Source organism: Megascapheus bottae, chromosome 15 (assembly GCF_031878675.1).
Source record: "Megascapheus bottae isolate mThoBot1 chromosome 15, mThoBot2.hap1, whole genome shotgun sequence".
NCBI classification, from domain to species: domain Eukaryota; kingdom Metazoa; phylum Chordata; class Mammalia; order Rodentia; family Geomyidae; genus Megascapheus; species Megascapheus bottae.
Genome location: NC_143523.1, coordinates 28,634,200 through 28,652,066, shown reverse-complemented (window position 1 = coordinate 28,652,066; position 17,867 = coordinate 28,634,200). Strand labels below are relative to the sequence as shown.

Here is a 17,867-nt window from a genome sequence, read left to right as displayed (position 1 = left end):
ATGATTCTAATTAGGACGTTATGAAAATGCCTTCTTTGCAGAGTTCAGGAGAATGCCATTCTAGGGGGTTCAGATTTTTATTATAATGGACTTACAAGACTGTTGAAATACGAAAGTTCTGCCAGTACAAAAGACTGGCAAATAATTATATACTTTGAAGAGGTCATTCTGATAGCAATTAGAGCAGGTAAGAAATTGAAGGCAAGACTTGTTAGCTGACTCCAATGAAGTCAGTGACAATGAAATTCAAGAGGTGTGAGCAAAGTACATTATCTACATGTATGAAAGGTTATAATAAAGCTCATTATTTTGTGTAGTTAGTATATGCTGAGAAAAATATTAAGAGTATAAAACTTGATGATTATTTTATTCTTTAGTCTTGGCTTTATATAACCTTGGATTCTTTTTTTTTTTTTTTGTCGGTTGTGGGACTTGAACTCTGGGCTTGGGTGCTGTCCTTGAACTCTTCAGGTCAAGGTACTGCCCTACCCCTTGAGCCACATCGCCATTTCCAGTTTTCTGGTGGTTAATTGGAGATAAGAGTCTCACAGACTTTAGTGTCTGGGCTAGCTTTTGAACTGTGATCTTCAAGATCAGCCTCTTGAGCAGCTAGGATTTACAGGCATGAGCCACCATGTCCGGCATGGATAATTTAAAAAAAAAATGTATCCCTAAGGACAAAAGATTTATCACATCACTGGATATACTCTAAGAATGAATTACATAGATTCAGCTGAGTTTCAGTGGGTTCTGTTTTTATTAAAAATATTGTGTATTTATAGTGTATTTATATGTGTATGTATAAATGGATACTTATGGGAAATTTGTAAAGGTACAGACCCAAATTTTAGTAAATACCTATAGTTATGCAGGATCTAGTATTTATTTGCTTCATTTCACTAATTTGCATTTTCTAACTTTTATAACAATATGACTTTTAATAAAGAAAGGTTATCTTTCAAAGAGGCATTTGAAAAAGTCACAATCATTATTCATTTATTTATTCATTTATTTTTGCCAGTCAGGTCTTGAACTCAGGGCTGATTTTGAACCACAATCTTCAGATCTCAGCCTCCTAAGTAGCTAGGATTACAGGCATGAGCAACCACACCCAACTAATTATAACCATTCTTAAATGACCTGTGAAAACCTACGTTGTTGCTGTTCACTACATTAGTATTATTTTATGTAATTAAGATAGATGTCTATAATTTAGACTTTCCATGAACTTGCAGTTTAGCCTTTCATTTTATTCTATGGAGATAAGGAGCTCTTTGAGCCCTCCCAGAACCCTAGTCTCCACAGGTATTTCACCTTCTTAACACCTGGGAAAACCCGATTAATTATTGAGCTCATTTTCCCATCCAGACTTCAGAAGGTTGAGAACTTCTGATCCATTCCCATTTATTTTCAAAGCTATGAATTTATGCATGGATGCCACACTTGACTTCGCAAACAACTGTCCTCACAGCTGGTGTAGACAGGCAGAGCTCTCTGTATGGGCTATTCCACAACTATCTCTTCCCTCTCTGGATCCTCCAATACTGAAGATGTCTTTCAAGCTCAAGAGTTGCCCTAAAGCTACCATTTTATAGCTTCCTTGTTAGTCCCCACTCCTACCCTCCAATCCCCACCTTAGAACAAGAAGGATTGCGTATGGTAAAGGAACAGCAATATACCTAATAGGAAGTAAAAGAGAAATCCTTTATCCTTGATATAAAACTAACAGAATAACTAATCAATGGCCTTGTTTCAAAATGTATTGCAGTAGCACAAAGCAACATTCCTGTCTTGCTTTGTTATGCCAATAGTTAAGCATTTTGTTCTGTTGAATGTGACCACATGTACACATTCTTTTTTTAACTCTGTATATAATTTTATTTTTTAATATTTTATTGTAATTAATAAAAGGGTTACATGATATTTGTCAGATAGAAGGTGCATTAATTCACATATATTGATACCCTTTCACATGTCTTGGTACCCATCACTCTCCCCTCCTCCCCCCAGACATTCTTTTATTTAGCCTCACACAGGAAAGTAAAACCATAAGGCCTGTAACCCAAGTGGTTTCTCATCCAAGCATTATTTTTTTAATTTAGCAAATCATTAGGTCTATTTGAAATTAGGAAATAGGAAAGAGATTACCTTCCCATTAGTAGTTGCTTTCTCAGCACAGTAGATCTTGAAAGGTATTTCTGAACCAACTTTCATGCTAGCAAAACTTTATGTAATTAAAATAGATGATATCTATAATTTATAGATTTTTCCATTAATAAATAAATAAAGGCTTTGCTGTATAATATGTGAATCGTTGCTTTAACCATAATCAGCATGTTGATTTGCTAAAAGGCAAAAATGACGTGCTTTTCTCCATGGGGTATTTTTTCCAGAGGTCTATGAAGGAAAGTTGTGGGGTTTTTTTGGGGGAAGAGGATGCAGGAAAAAAGAGAATGTTCCAAATGAATACCTGTGTGCATCATTTCCTTCCAAAAATAATTAGTACGGAAATACTTTGTGCTGACTATCACACTTCTCCCATACCATTTACTAATTAACGAGGGGATGAGGAGAGACATCAACTATTTAAAAACTATAAAGCCTTTCCTCATAAATGAACGTCATAATGTACCGGTTTTGAAGGTTAATGTGGAATATTAGCTATCACTTTCATTGTATTGTTTTCTTCAGATCTGCTTGTTACAAATTCTGGGTTTGAAAATCATGCAGCCCCATTTCATGAAGAACTGCCACTAGGACTTAAGTTGTGCTAATAACTGAGTTACATAAAACAAACAAATTACCCAAGAAATCATCTCCGGGTTTATTTCAGAGGTATAGATGATTCTTGTTATTTGGACCTGGGTATCTTTGATCCAAAAAGTCCCAGAAGGTTGAATAAAGCAGTAACATCTCACCTAAAAAAAATCCAAAGATCTGAATGTCGAGAAATTTTCTATTTCAAGTATGCAGTACAGCTCATTCCTACTCTGTCCTTCCCCTGGGATCAGCAGGTGTTTCTGCCACTCCAGGAGACTGCAGAAAGGAAGAGGGGGCGATGAGAAAGGAAAGGAAATTGTCGACGTCTTTTGGCGGTGGAGGTGGGGGATATTTTAATATTGTGATTCTAAATGTCCATAGCCAGAGCTTATAATGATCTGCTATTAAGGACTGTGCAGCAGAGTTTGGGTATGTCCATCTGTGACTTATAAACGGAAAGGAACAAGGGATCCGAGGCAGCCGAAGGATGGGGGAAGAGAAATGTAGGCGCGCTTGGGGACGGGAAGGGGGAGGCGGATTTGGCAGTCACAGGAGGGATGAGAGGAACAGAAATGGAAAATGTGGCCTGGCCGGCTGGCTCTGTGTCTGTCTGTGTGTCTGGTGGGGGACACAAATCCGCCCCCCCCCCACCCCGCTGTCTCCTCCGCACACCGAGGCTGGGCACCCGGACGGGGCCGGTCTCTGGGGGAGGAGGAGGGTGCGCCGGGAGCCGAGGGGCAGGCAGCGGCCAAGGAGCACAGCTTCGTGGGCGATGGGGGGGAAAAGGCCCAGTCTCCTGGGCACCCCAGGCCGGGGACATCCCGCAGAGCGAGGCCGTGCACCGCGTCGCTCCACAGGTGCCGCCGGGGCGCTCCGTGTCCCCGCCGGACCCGAGCAGGCCTCGCCCGGTGGCCCGGTGCGCGGCCCCGGCACGGGGTCTCCCTCCTCCCCATTTCAGGCGACAATATGGCGGCCGGGCGTGCACTTTCGGCGAATCCTGAGGATAGTCGAGGTGGCGGCGACCCGCAGCTCTGACGGACCGTGGGCGAGACCCGGGCAGGGAGGCCGGGGCTAGGCAGCGGAGGGAGCGGCGCGAGGCCAAGTCCGCGCGGGCCCGGCGCGCACGCGGGGCGGGGCGGGGGGCGGTCAGCTGCCTCGGGCGCGCGCGTAGTGGAGGCAGGGACGGCCGGCCGGGCGCGCGCGGAGCAGTGGCTTCGGGCGCGCGCGCCGAGCGCTGGCGACGGCGGCGGCGGTGGCCGAGCGGGCGGGGCGCGTGTCCAGGGCGCGCGCGGAGCGGCGGGCGGGGGCGGTGTGGTGGCGGCGGCGGCGGCGGCGGGTTGGAAGCGGCCGCCCAGAGCCCTCTCGCGGCCGCGACAGCAGCAGCGCCAACCTCAGCAGCCGTCCGGCAGCCGCCGCCGCCGCCGCCGCCGCCGCCGCCGCCTCGCGCTCCTGCCGCCCGGCCCCGACATGAGTGAGGCGGGTCGGGACCCCCTGCCCGCCGCGCCGCCGGCGGTGGCGGCGGCCGCCACTGAGGAGAAGAAAGGGAAGGAGCCGGAGCGCGAGAGGCTGCCGCCCATCATGTCAGCCGGCGCGGCCGCGGTAGGCACAGGGCGGGGGCCCCGGGGCGCCCCGACGGCGAACGTCGGGAGGAGGGTGGATGGGCTCCGGGGCCGCGCGCCTCCCCCAGGGTTCCCCCGGGGATGGGGGGGTGGTGCACCCAGGTCGCCCTTCCCGGCGCCGGAATGGAAGGAGTTGCGCCTCGTGGACCGCCCTGGACACTGGGCGAGCTGCACCCTCCCCGCTGGGACGAGGTGGAGTGGGTGCGGGTTCCGCGGCCGGCTCGGTAGGTGGGGTGGATCCCCTCCCCATCCCTACCCCCCTCCACCCCGCATCCCGCCGCGGCGGCGGCCCGCCTCTCGGGGCCGGCGTTCTGTCGGGGGAGCTCGAGACAGACACGAGTGGGGTCTCCACCGAGGTGCCCGCCGGCCTGGGGGCGCCGAGATCGCGCTTGGCTCTGCCCCGGGTCGCCGCCGAACTGTGACCTTTCCGGGTGCTTTCAGGGTGGTGGGAGGTAAATGCATCCGTGAGGCTTTTCTCTTTTCTAATTTTTCCCCGCTGTGGTACAGAACATGTGGCATAAGGGCGTGAGGAGCTCCCTGAACCTTTTATTTAAACTCTTTCAAGTTACCTGACCGTGATAGAGATGAGGCCCCGGCTGGGTTTTTGGTAAGGTTATTTGGAAAGCACTCTCAGCCCTCAAACTACATATTGCTGGATGATGTCATGGGACACCCCTCCCTCTTTCCCTCCCTCCTTCCCTCCCTTCTTCCTTTCCTCCTTCCCATTCCACTGTTTGTACTGGTGGTTATGATTCTTGGTTACTTTGGAATATAATAAGGAAAAAGAAATTAAGCTGTGATTTTTGAAGTTTTGCATTGGACATGATATTTAAATACTTTCTGGAAGTTTGATGTATTTAAAGATCATGACTTGTCGTGCAGCCGTGCATGACAAAATAGTAAAAGTTTAGGGAATATTATACATTTTAAAATTCCTACGTGCCATTAGTTTCTTAAAACCTCCTTCTGAAATGACTAAGAAATTACTAAAATAGCCTACTCCTCTTTAAAGAATTAGTATTGGAATAACGTTTTGATTTGAATAATGTTTCTCAAAAAGTGTAAGGTCTGCTATAACTTGAAATTGGTTTTTTTTTTTTTAAGTTGTTTGTATTAAATCAGGGAAGCATGGACACTGATGGCACACATTTAGCTACAATTTAGTTTAGCTACAATTGATTGGTAAATGGGACCTAGGAAAGGATTACTTTGGGAGGAATTTGTTACCCAACTGTTTATGGACCTGGCTTCTTCTGTTGTTACCCTAGATTTTTAGAGTTTATTGTTTTATAGGAAGTTCTTACTGACATGAGCTTACAGACACAGTTACATGAATGGGCTTAGTTTTTTGAGGCAAGCACCCTCCCCCCAATCACTGTATAATCTCAGTGTGTAACTAAAATGGAAATTTGGGTTAAGAATTTTTCAGAAATTGATGCATTGTCTTAACGTCCATTATTGAAGCTTGTGGGCTTTGAAATTTCAAATTTTTCACATTTTACGAAAGCAATTAGTACACATACCACATATAATACTTACAATGATGTATGTCCTGGACCCTTCCCCATAATTCAGCATGTTTAAAATTGCAAAACAAGGAACTGGTGCTGTGGCTCAAGGGGTAGGGCGGTAGCCTTGGTCTGAAGAGTTCAGGGACAGTGCCCAGGCCCAGAGTTCAAGTCCCACAACCGACAAAAAAAATGCAAAACAGTTTATGTGTGTTCCTGATAAACTGGTTAAAATCAGTCTCATATTTCAAGTCAGCCACTGAATGAGTTGCTAAACTTTAATGTTTCAAGCATTTACAGGATTGGGGATTGTAAATAAAGAGTTGTGAATTTATACTCTACTACATGTTAAAAAGAATAGGATTCAGAGAAGTGTTTTAAAAATCTTGAATTAAACTTTGAAAAGACACAATGGGATAAGGCTGGGTGGAAAAACTTGAGGTTCCAAAGTACCCACATGGTCTTCAAGCATTGGTATCATGTCACTAGGTATATATGTGTAGTATGTACGTTAATACATACATACATCTATTCATGTGTGTGTTTAGCTGTCAGAGAGATTTTTCAGAACTGAAATTCTGAGCTATTGCTGTGTAAAGTCCCAATCAAAAAAGTATATGCATAGTTTTTCCAAAGAGCATGAGAGCAGAACTGGGATAATGAGTTTACCAGGGTGGGGAATGCTTTGATGTATTGGAGCAGTTGTCATCTTGATGGGATAGAGTGGTCAAGGAGAGATATATGTGGCCTATTAATTGTTTTTCGGCCTCATGCATTAACTAGAGTTTCTACAGATTTCTTTAGAAGCCTAATTACCATCGATAAGTATTACATTGAGCCATTTCAGTGATTTTTTTCTTTTTTTTTCCAGTTTTAGCTTTATCTCTAGGTTAAGTTTATGACTCAATTCAAGTGTCCTTGTAATAATGGCTTTTTCAAAAAATTATTATATCAGCTGGGCTCTGGTGGTTTTTGCCTGTAATCCTAGTTACTAAGGAGGCTGTGATCCAAGGATCATGGTTAAAAGCCAGCCAGGGCAGGAAAGTCCATGAGATTCTTATCTCCAATTAACTACCAGAAAACCAGAAATGGTAGAGTGTTAGCCTTGAGTGAAAAAAGCTCAGGGATAGTGCTCAGGTCCTGAATTCAGGCCCCATGACCCACCCCCCTAAAAAGTTGTTGCATCATCTATATGAGAGTATGGAAATAATTTAGAGTGATAGCTCAGGAAAATAAGCAAGAGGTCAGATTATGATGGCCCTAATAAAAGTTGAAGAGTTTACGCTACCTCCTAGAGAAAGGTACAAGCCTGGGAAGAATACTGGGAAGGGAAGCTTTCACACAATGCATCCGAAGTGTGGAGAAAGTCCATTTCTATCCAGAAGGTTCAAGTCAGGTCTCACGCCTGACTGACCAAAGCGTTCCTTCTTTTGGTGACATGTTAAGGTCCTGATTCCCACAGCTCACCATAAGGAACAAGTTTTCAACAAGTGATGCATAGTAAAATCTAGTAACTTTTGAAATTAAATGAATCAGACAAGGAAATGAAGCTCAGATATCTTTAAACTTTTTTTTAATTCTCCCAATAAAGCTAAGCTTGAAGTTTTGATGATTTACCTGATGAATTAGAAGCTCTGTGGGGTCGGGTGCAGGAGTCTTTCCCCCTCTCCCCCCAGTCTTGGGGCTTGAACTCAGAGCCTGGACATAGTCCCTCGGCATTTTTGCTCAAGATTAGGGCTCTAACCACTTTAGCTAGAGCTCAACTTTTGGCTTTTTAGTGGTTAATTGGGGATAAGTGTCTCATGGACTTTCCTGGCTGGACTGGCTTTGAACCATGATCCTTATATCCCAGTCTCCTGAGTAGCTAGCATTACAAGCATGAGCCACCTAAGCCTCCTGCCTTAGGAGTCTATTTTTAGCCTCACAGCCCTATCCCAAGTCTACTTAGTACATGGAACAGCACTTGAAAAGGATTAGAAAAGTACAGACTAAATGAATGAGTTGCAGCAGACATCAGGTATGGCTGAGAATGGAAATAAATGGCTGCTGGAGTGGTTCTAGTTAGAAATGCTCAAGAAGCCCGCTGAGAGCGGCAATCAGGTGCTGTTGTGAAGAGGTGATGCAGGTGTCTAATCAGGAGAATAAAGGCCTTAAAGGAGGACAGTACAAATGATGGGAATTAAACTTCCAAAGGTTGGCAGTTTGGAATAGAGATTACTATGAATTTGTTAAATGTAAGTATTAGGAGAAAAGTGGTGAATGAGGAAAGAGAAAATGCTTAAAGGAGGGGCAGAATTTATAGTGGCAAATAAAGGATAAGTTTGACTGCTTTGGTATTTAATCAGGTGAACAGAAAAGAGATTCTACATGGGATAGAGTACCAATGAATGAAGTGGGTTTCAGGAAAAGCTATTAATGTAGATCAGAGACATGAAAAGAAATGGAAGAAATCAGGTTACATTTTTTTCATGTGTGCTTTATGCGTATACATGCCACCACTAAGCTACACCCCACCCTGTTTTAAAATTGATAAGGGAAATACATGTACATACAGGTCAGGAAATGTGTTAAGTAAAATGAAGGTGAAGAGAAATTCAAAGGAAAGTGAAAAGTGTGTATGGGAGTATTTGATGAACAGTCTATAACAAAAGTGAAAACTGCACTTTTTGTCACATATGCATATAAGGAGTTGATGGAATCTCTTTTCAAAAAGTTGTTAATTATTGGAATCTGTTATATTCAGTAATTGAACATCTGTCATTGCACTAGATGCTACAGAAACAACAACAAAGTAAGATTCTCAAAAAGTAGATCTGCCTCAGAGGATGCAGAACTAATGCATGAAAAAACAAAGCAATAAGTAAAAGCTGTCACTAACTATAGAAACAGTTCACATTATAGGAGACCAGAGAAAGGAGATTAGTGTGTACAGAACTGTGAAGAAAGGCCTTGAAGTAGAAGTAATTATTTTAGCTGACTGGCCATTGAAGGATGATAGGATTTGGATAGGCAAAAGAAAGTGAATACAATAATCCCACAGGGGAAAACAACAGGAACAAGACTTAAAGGGGAAAATTAGGGAGCAATAAGCCTAGCCCAATGAAAGCCTGCTGGGAACTTGTGGGAGGTAAGAAAGATTGCTTGTGGTTGGAACCAGATCACTAAGCAGAGAAGTTGGGCACTTCCTCTCCTCCACCTCCCCCCTCCCCGATTAATGGGAAGCCATTGGAACTCCTTGAATAGAGGAACAGCATAATGAAATCAGTGGTAGTATGTAGCTAAACGGAGGAGAGAAGGGGAAGAAAGTGAAGGGAAGAGCTTTGTAATTTACGCCTGAAGTGATAAGTTCATCCACTAGAGTGATGAAGTAAGGAAAGAATCCACATAATAAAGAATCTATCTAGATAACAGGAGTGATAGAGAAGGAAGATTAATGAAGAAAAAGGACTCAGGCTTTTGACACAGTTTCTTGGAGAAGAAAATTTATATAAAAAGGGCAGTCCAACCAAAGGAAAACTTACCCTATATGTGCAAACTTAACCTTGACTAGCTGTGTTTAGAGCTGCCTTGTATATGGGAAGTATGTGTTCTTTGCTCATTGTTACAAGCAAGAGAAGAGATGAGCAAGAATGAACACTATGATAGTGACTGTTTTAAGTAATTTAATAAACTATTTAAAATATGTGTTTATATGCACAGAAATAAATAATAGCTATTTAGTACCTACCCTGTGCTGAGCATCACCTAGGTATTCTGTCACTTAGTAAAAGAACTAGTACAATGACTAGTAAGAGGCAGAGAGGTTGTTTGTAATCAAGATGCTCCAATTCAGAAATTCCTGCTTTTCCCTGACTTGAACAAGAGTAAGTATTCTGATTGTCCTTTTTTTTTTTTTTTTGCCAGTCCTGGACTCAGAGCCTGAGCACTATCCTTTTGCTTTCTCAAGGCTAGAGCTCTACCACTTGAGCCACAGCACCACTTCTGGCTTTTTATGTATGTGGTACTGAGGAATTGAACCCGGATCTTTGTGCATGCTAGGCAAGTACTCTACCACTAGGCCAAACTTCCGGCCCTTGATTATCTTGATTATTAAAGAATGTCGTCCATCAACAAATTTGTTCAAAAAGATGTTACCAGAATTAGAGCTGTTGTGGAAGAGAAGATGCCTGATCATTTTAGCTTTAATGTTATGGTGTGGAGATGTAATTCAATTTTATGTAAAAATTTTGCTGACTGGCACAACAAAAGTAATTAGAGTTTTAAGAGAAAAAAGAAGACTATCACTGTATAAATGCATATTCTGAATGTTTGATTTTGAGAGGATTGTGAAGACTTGTCACCCCCCCCCTTTTTTTTTAAAGCTACAACTGTAATGCATCTGTGTGCTCGTTTTGGATTTGTAATTAATCTAGAATGTTAGAACACACATTGACTGTTTAAAAAGTGGCCATTAAAATTGTTAAGCAGGCCAGGAATGTGGCCTAGTGGTAGAGTGTTTGCCTAGCATGCACGAAGCCCTGAGTTTGATTCCTTGGTACCAAATACACAGAAAAAGCTTGAAGTAGTGCTGTGGCTCAAGTGGTAGAGTACCAGCCTTGAGAAGGCTCCAGGACAGTGCCTAGGTCCAAATTTTATGCCCCAGGACTGGCAAAAAAAATTGTTAACCAGAGAAACTTTAATAATATTAATGGTAAGCTAATATGATAATTCAAGCCTGCCTGTAATCCTACTTGCTTGGTGGTGATGATTTGAAGGATTACAGTTCAGGGCTTGTGAGATTCTATATCAACCAGTGATTAGTTGCTGTTACTTGTGCCTGTCATCCCAGCTTCCATGGGGAAACCCATATGGGATCATTATCCAGGCTGGCCTAGACATAAAGCCAGACCCATCTCAAAAATGCTCAATGGGGAAAGAGCTGATAGGTTAGCACAAGTAGTAGAGCATCTCCCTAGCAAATGAGAAGCCCAGAGTTCAAAGCCCAGTGCCACACACACAAAAGAATCAACTGTGATACTGTTATTTATAACTCATTGTTAGCCTACATCATAAAATAGATATGAAGTATAAATTAATACATGTAAAGCATTTAGAAAAATGTCCTGTACATAGTAGGCATTCAGTTGTGACATACTTACTGTTTAACAACAAACATCTGTTGCTGAAAAGCTATCTGTAAATCAGTGAGCTTTTCAAGTCCTGTTCTGTATGTACTACCTTTATCAACTCGTCTCTCCTAGCCCACATACACAATTAAGAGACGTCACATACTCTAAACTCTTTATGACTGTTATATATCTAGATTCATATGAATTTCTTTTCTGTTTTCTTCTCTCCTTCCTCTCTCTCTGTTTGGTAATACTGAGTTCAGGGCCATGTCTTTGTTAGGCAAATACTCTACCACTTGAGTCCTATAAATTTCTTTTTACAGAGAGAAAAAAATAGTTTGTAGTTTAGTGTGGCCAGAGTAGCAGTTTCTTTTGGCATTGACTTTGAAAATAAACTTGCTTATTTTTAGAGTTAAGAGTAAGATCAGCAGTGGATGAATGAAGTGTCTGGGCATGATAAAACTATGGGAAACTTTGGTTTCCTGTGTGTGTGTGTGTTGTTTTCACCTTCCCCCGCCCCCACCTTAAACATTATGATTGACTGTAGGATGAGGATTGTTCTGTTGTGGGTAATGTTATTCTGACAAGCTTTATACGAACAACTAGTTATTACTTAATGCTTATACCTTGGAGAGGTTATCTGTGCAACATTTTACTAGGCAGTCAAAAATATTTTTTGGAACAAATATAATCAAATTTGCTTCTAAAAGAAAAATGGTTGAAATTTTGCTAAGTCACCTAAATTAAAAAAGTTATGTCTTGTCATCAAAGTATACTTCAGATTAACTTGGTTTTGATTTAGATGTTTTTGTTAAAGAACAGCAAGACTAATTAGCTGAAGGATTTTTCCTATCAAGGCATACATTTTACAAGTAATATTTTACTGTGTAAGCATGACATAGTTTCATCTTTTTCTTTTGTTGGAAGATAAATGAATAAGATCTTGTGTCATTTTACCTTCCTTGTAGTAAGTAAACCTGAATTTCTTGAGCTTCAAGACTCATGTCTTGAAGTAATTTAGTCTTCATAGTAACTTTGGGTAACAAATTTTTATTTCAAAATCTGAATCCTTATTTCCTACTGTCCTTTTTTATTATTGTGCAAAGAAAGCAATTTATTATATAAAGAAAGCATTCCCACTTAGACTGGTGGTATTAGTTTGGAAAGAAATTCACACCTTGAATATAGCAGACTTTTCACATCTTAATAGAATGATGTAAAGTTAGCACTTCTGATTATATTACCTAGCATCCTAATAAGGAACTGTGAAAAAAATGAGAAGAGAAAATATCTACCCAGTAACAAGATCTAAAATTAGTCTCTTCTGTAGACTGTAAATACAGTTGAGTCCTTATATATCAGATATAGCCCAGATGACTAGTTTTGGTCAGTTTGTTTTAGAAGTTGGTAAAGTAAGCTATATTAAAGTTGGCTTTATTTTTTATTTAAAACAAGCAGCTGGAGTGGTGATACATGCCTGTAAGTCTGGCTCATCAGGAGGCTAAACCAGGAAAATTAGGAGTTTGAGGCCATCCTTGTCAAAGATAGCAACAGGATATTGTTTATAAAAAAACAGCAACAACAACAAAATGGCTAGGGCATAAATCTAATGGCAGAGTGTTTACTCAACAGGTAAAAGGTCCACAGTTCAATCCCCAGTGAGACTCACACACACACACACACACACACACACACACACACACACTACTAGTACATACAGATGCATTTGTTTGCTAGTCTTTTAACATGATAACCTTTACTCAACATCTCAAAAACCACTTTTTCTTCTGAAAAACTAGTTTTATATGCATCATAAATATTCCCCACATTCACTGGGACTAAAGGATAGATTTTGTATACATAGAATTCAACTTAAAATATTTTATTACAGGGGCTGGGAGTTTTGCCTAATGGTTAAAGTGCTTGCCTAGCATGCATGAAGACCCGGGTTCGATTCCTCGGTACCACATACATAGAAAAAAGCCAGAAGTGGTGCTGAGGCTCAAGTGGTAGAGCTCTAGCCTTGAGAAAGTCCAAGGACAGTGCTCAGGCCCTGAACTCAAGCCCAGGACTGGCAAAAAAAAAAAAATTATTACAGAGACTCTAAGAGAGATGCAATAACTTTAAACTGTTTTGTTGTTTTATGATAAAAAAATAAGAGCCATCCATTTTTCCTTTATCAAGAATTTGTTTAGAATGTTAACAAGTGTTTTACCTTTTACAGAGATTCTTACCAGCTTTGGAGGATAGAGGATGATCAAAGTAAATTTTACCAGAATTTATAATAGAACTAAGCATTCAAAACAAAAGTGATCATAGAAGGCCATGAATATATCCCCCTTATTGACATCTGAAAAATAATATAAAAAAGTAGAAATTTAATTTATCTTTTTAGTATAATTAATAGGGAGGTTACAGTTATATTCGCCAGATAGGAGCATTACTTCACACACATTGTTACCCCTTCTCATGTTTTTAGAAATTTAATTTAGATATAATCTTTTCCTTAATAGAAGTTTAAACTAGGAACTCAAGTATTCAAATAAAACATAAGTAAGGTTAAAAATTTTAAGGATTATTATGAGCAGCATAGTATGCAGTCTTTAAGTTTTTTGAAATTATCCTATATAATAATCTTACATGTAATCTGTGTATATCTATAGTCAGAAGACTAGTAAGATCTGGTAGGTACTAATGACATATGACTTGGGGCTATAATATTTTATAGTATATACTATATATATTATATATTTTATAATATAAAATGAAATTCTTTTGTTTGCAATAATAAATTCAAGTTTAGCCAGGCGAGGTGGCTGATGCCTGTAATCCTAGCTACTCAGGAAGCTGAGATCTGAGGATCAAGGTTCAAAGCCAGTCCTGGCACTAAAGTCTGTGAGATTCTTACATCCAATTAACTACTAGAAAACAGGAAGTGGCGCTGTGGCTCAAGGAGTAGGCCAGTAGCCTGGAGCTGAAGAGCTCAAGGACAGCACCCAGGCCCAGAGTTCAAGCCCCAGGACCAGCAAAAAAAAAAAAATCAAGTTTAAAATATTCAAGTCACCCTCTGCCTAGATTAAACTCTATTATATCGGGTTGGAATTATTTTTTTTCTCAATGAATTCTTAACATGCTTTCTGTCTGGGTTTTCTATGTGTACTTTGTTTTTCAATCTGTAACAGCTGGCTGAGGATCCTGCTACTCTCTGTTCAACACATCAGCCCACTGTTGTAGGCTGGCCTCATTCCAAGACTTCATCTCTTGGGTGGTTCTTCTGAAAGACTCACAGATAACACTTCCAAAACTCCTCAGACAACAGATGTACTATCTATGATAGAACTAAGGCGTAAAGAGTTGTATATTGGTATCTCTTAACCTTTAATTTGGCAGTGGATTTTTTAACTTCTCATATTTAGTCATTTTATTTTTGTACAGCATTCTGTCCTGATTTGTTTCTGTTTGTGCATAACATGCTGTTCTGTTTTTGTGTTTTTGTCATGAAAATTCTAGGTTATATGTAGGACTTCCTTTCTTCAGGTTGAGTTGGACCATTTGTTGTTTTGAGAGTTTGCTTTTATTAATCTGTCAACCTATTAAAATATCTATGATCAATTTCATGTCATTTTAAATAACAGGTATCAAGATACAATCATTTTACAAACAACAGACATAGTAGATGAAGGAATTTTTTTCTTACGGTCTAAGCTTCTCTCATTACAAGAAACAGAAAACCAGTCCATTTATGCCTCTTTTTAGCAGAAGTTTTTTTTAGAATGTAGACCATATAGGTTAGAATAAGAAATTAAATGGGAGCTGAAACTGCCTGATGTTGTTGCCTCTGCTATTGTCTTGCTCTTAGCTGTTTAGCCTTTCATGTTCCTCATCTAAAATCTGGAAAGGCCACCTTTGATTGTTGACTTAGTAAGCAGTATCCAATGTCCTTCATGTTATGCTAATAATATATGACCTTCCCACCTGCAGATAAGCTGCCTTTTGCCCATCCCTGTTCCAGCCCATGGCTTTTTCTGTACCAAGAATATGAGTAATAACATAACTACATAGACATAAAAAGCTATGATGGGATATATATTCTGTAGACATAATGTTTTATGATAGAGATTAATATGTATCTATGACATACAAACCCACAGCTAAATTATGTTCAAAAATCTATGTGCCAGTGATTGCATATAGAAATTCCCTCCTTGAATACTTGTTTGTTAAACATGGCATTTGAAATATGATGTAAAAATCAGTGTTAATAAAATCTTTAATAAAAAAGAATACCAGTAATGCTAAAGCGATCATTTACTTTTTATGTCCTTTGACATCTTAACACCATATATCTTTGTCCTTATATTAATTAGCTGTTACTGAACAGCAATAATCCTATTAGAAAAATTCATTTTGTCATGGAAAGCATCTTTTTGTTTAGCAATCTTTGGTCCCTTTGCTTATTAATTGCAAACTGTGTAACTAGTTCTGTAACCACCAGTTTTGAACATTTTCAGATATGCTTTGTAAAAATTTAGAATAAAGCATTTTACACTTTTTTTAACTTCGTAATTCATAAACAATATTTTGTTTTCATTGTGCTTCAGACTTGGACCTGAAATAGCTGTTACTGTTTTGTTTTACTAGGCTAAGGCTGCCATCCAGCCCACTTTTCTTCAGCCTGATCTTTAAACCATTACCAGAGTACTATTCTAAATAAATATAGAAATATTGTTTATCCCTGTTATATTTCTCCCTCTTTTCAATGTTCTATCTTACCTTTGGGAATTTTTACTACAAAGCTACTGAAGATTAGAACTGATAGCTGTGAAATAACTTCATTGAATTACTTTTTATTATTATCATTTGGAAATCTCACAAGTAAACTAGCAATGTTCTTTGGAACTCCATTTTAGTACCACAAGGTGGAGAAAAGGACAGGAAATAAAATATTAGGTCTTTTCCTGATTGTTAAGGTATCAGAGCTTTCCTTAGTTTTGTGCATATGTTAATTTCCTCTGATTAGGTGAGTTGCTCCTGCAGCTATAAAAGTAGAGAAGATAATAGCCACCACCAAGAGTAGTTGTAAAAATGGGATAATATATTTAACATGTCTCTTTTTTCCTGGTAAGTTCTTAATAGTGTTAACTATTATAGGTAGAGATTCTGTAATATTTGATTTAAGAGTACAGACATCGGAGACATTCAGACTGAAATTTGAATTCTGGATTCCCACATATCAGTTCTGAGAACTTCTGAGTGCAGGAATGCTGGAATATACTATAGAAAGCATCTAAACAGTAGAAAGGATAGCAAGGACTCTCTAAATGATTTGTTTTAGTATGTTATCATAATAATGGTCATTTATTAAGTACCCATTATATTGTATGTTCTACACAAGATCCTAGATGATTTTGTCTGCAGGTGAAACTCCAGATTCATAACTCATATCGACTGAAAAGCTTCTTCATTTCAGTTAGACTTTTATAGGCCGAATTGTGTTGGCTAATCCAAACACAGAAATATTGATGAACAGAACTCTAGGTAAGAATCAAGAAATAAGCTGGGTGCGATGGCTCACACCTGTAATCCTAGTTACTCAGGAGGCTGAGATCTGAGGATCATGGTTCAAAGCCAATCCTGGCACTAAAGTCTGTGAGCCTCTTATCTCCAATTAACCACTAGAAAACTGGAAGTGGCAGTGTGGCTTAAGGGGTAGGATGGTAGCCTTCAGCTGAAGAGCTCAGGGACAGTGCCCAGGCCCAGAGTTCAAGCCCTATGAACGACAAAAAAATAAATAAATAAAAATCAAGGAATAAGCAAAAACAAATGATAACAATCCTCTGTGAGTAGTGTGTGTGTGTGTACGTGTGCATGTGCGCACACATTGCATCTGTACTTTATTCATGGAAGTATCCCTCAAATTCTCATTTAGTGCACATCACATTTCTATTTTTGGCCTCATAACCTTTGGTGAACCTCAAGACGATTACATTTTTGTTATTTGTGAAATAAGAGTATTGAGGGTCTCCCAATCCCAGAAATTTTTAACAACTTTGCATCTATATTTTCTACATTAATATCTTTCTTGAGAAAAAAAACATGATGAATTTACTCTAAAGTAGAGGACCTATTCATCTATTATGAATATTAATTTCCAGGGCAGCATGAGGGACCATATGAGAACAACTGAAATTCCATAGAATAACAAATAAATTGTAAGAATAAATTGATGGTAGAAATGGTACCAGAAAATGTTTTCCAGAGAAGCTTGATAGTTTTGTGTTGATGCTCAAGTTAGCACCAAGCTTCAGTGTTTAAAAACCCCAAAAGTTTATGGTATAATATAATGTTGGTTAGGATTGGTTTTGTTCACACATCATTCAAGGATCCAAGCTGATGAATGATACAACATCCTAACTCTTAGCTTCTGTCATTGTGTTACAGTACTAGAGGGAATAGAAAAAAAAAAAACAAAATTTCTCATCTCAACTCTTAGCTTCTGCGCTTACAGTATCAGAAGGAACAAAAAGAAGAGAACAAAGTTTCTCATTGATCTTAAATGCTTTGCTGCTTCCTACTCTAGAAATGAGAGACTTCATTTCTGGATGACCTATTAAGACCTATTAAAAGTTCACCAGATGTCTTTGTAAGAGGGTGTAGAATGTGCAAAAAATATATGAATATTTAATGAACATAAATGCTCTTGTTAAATCATATATGAGCTGATTCTAGAAAGGTAAATGAAGTCAATCTGGTGATTGAAGAAAGAGAGATGAAAAAAGAAACTACTGTGGATGTGAAGTTACCTGTAGGATAAAAAAGTAAATAGTTAATTATTCTAAGAGACTGGAATGTGGAACAATGGCATAAGAAGA

General features: G+C 39.7%; 1 protein-coding gene across 1 annotated transcript in view; it reads left to right on the top strand.

The window, feature by feature from the left end:
• Nucleotides 1–4,194: 4,194 nt before the first annotated feature.
• The window catches only part of Hectd2 (HECT domain E3 ubiquitin protein ligase 2), a 65,518-nt gene continuing 51,845 nt past the window's right edge, over nt 4,195–17,867 (top strand). Inside the window, exon 1 of the mRNA XM_090346276.1 lies at nt 4,195–4,359. Coding sequence (XP_090202402.1) covers nt 4,228–4,359 — 132 coding nt within the window. The 5' untranslated portion in view covers nt 4,195–4,227. The remainder of the gene's footprint in view (nt 4,360–17,867) is intronic.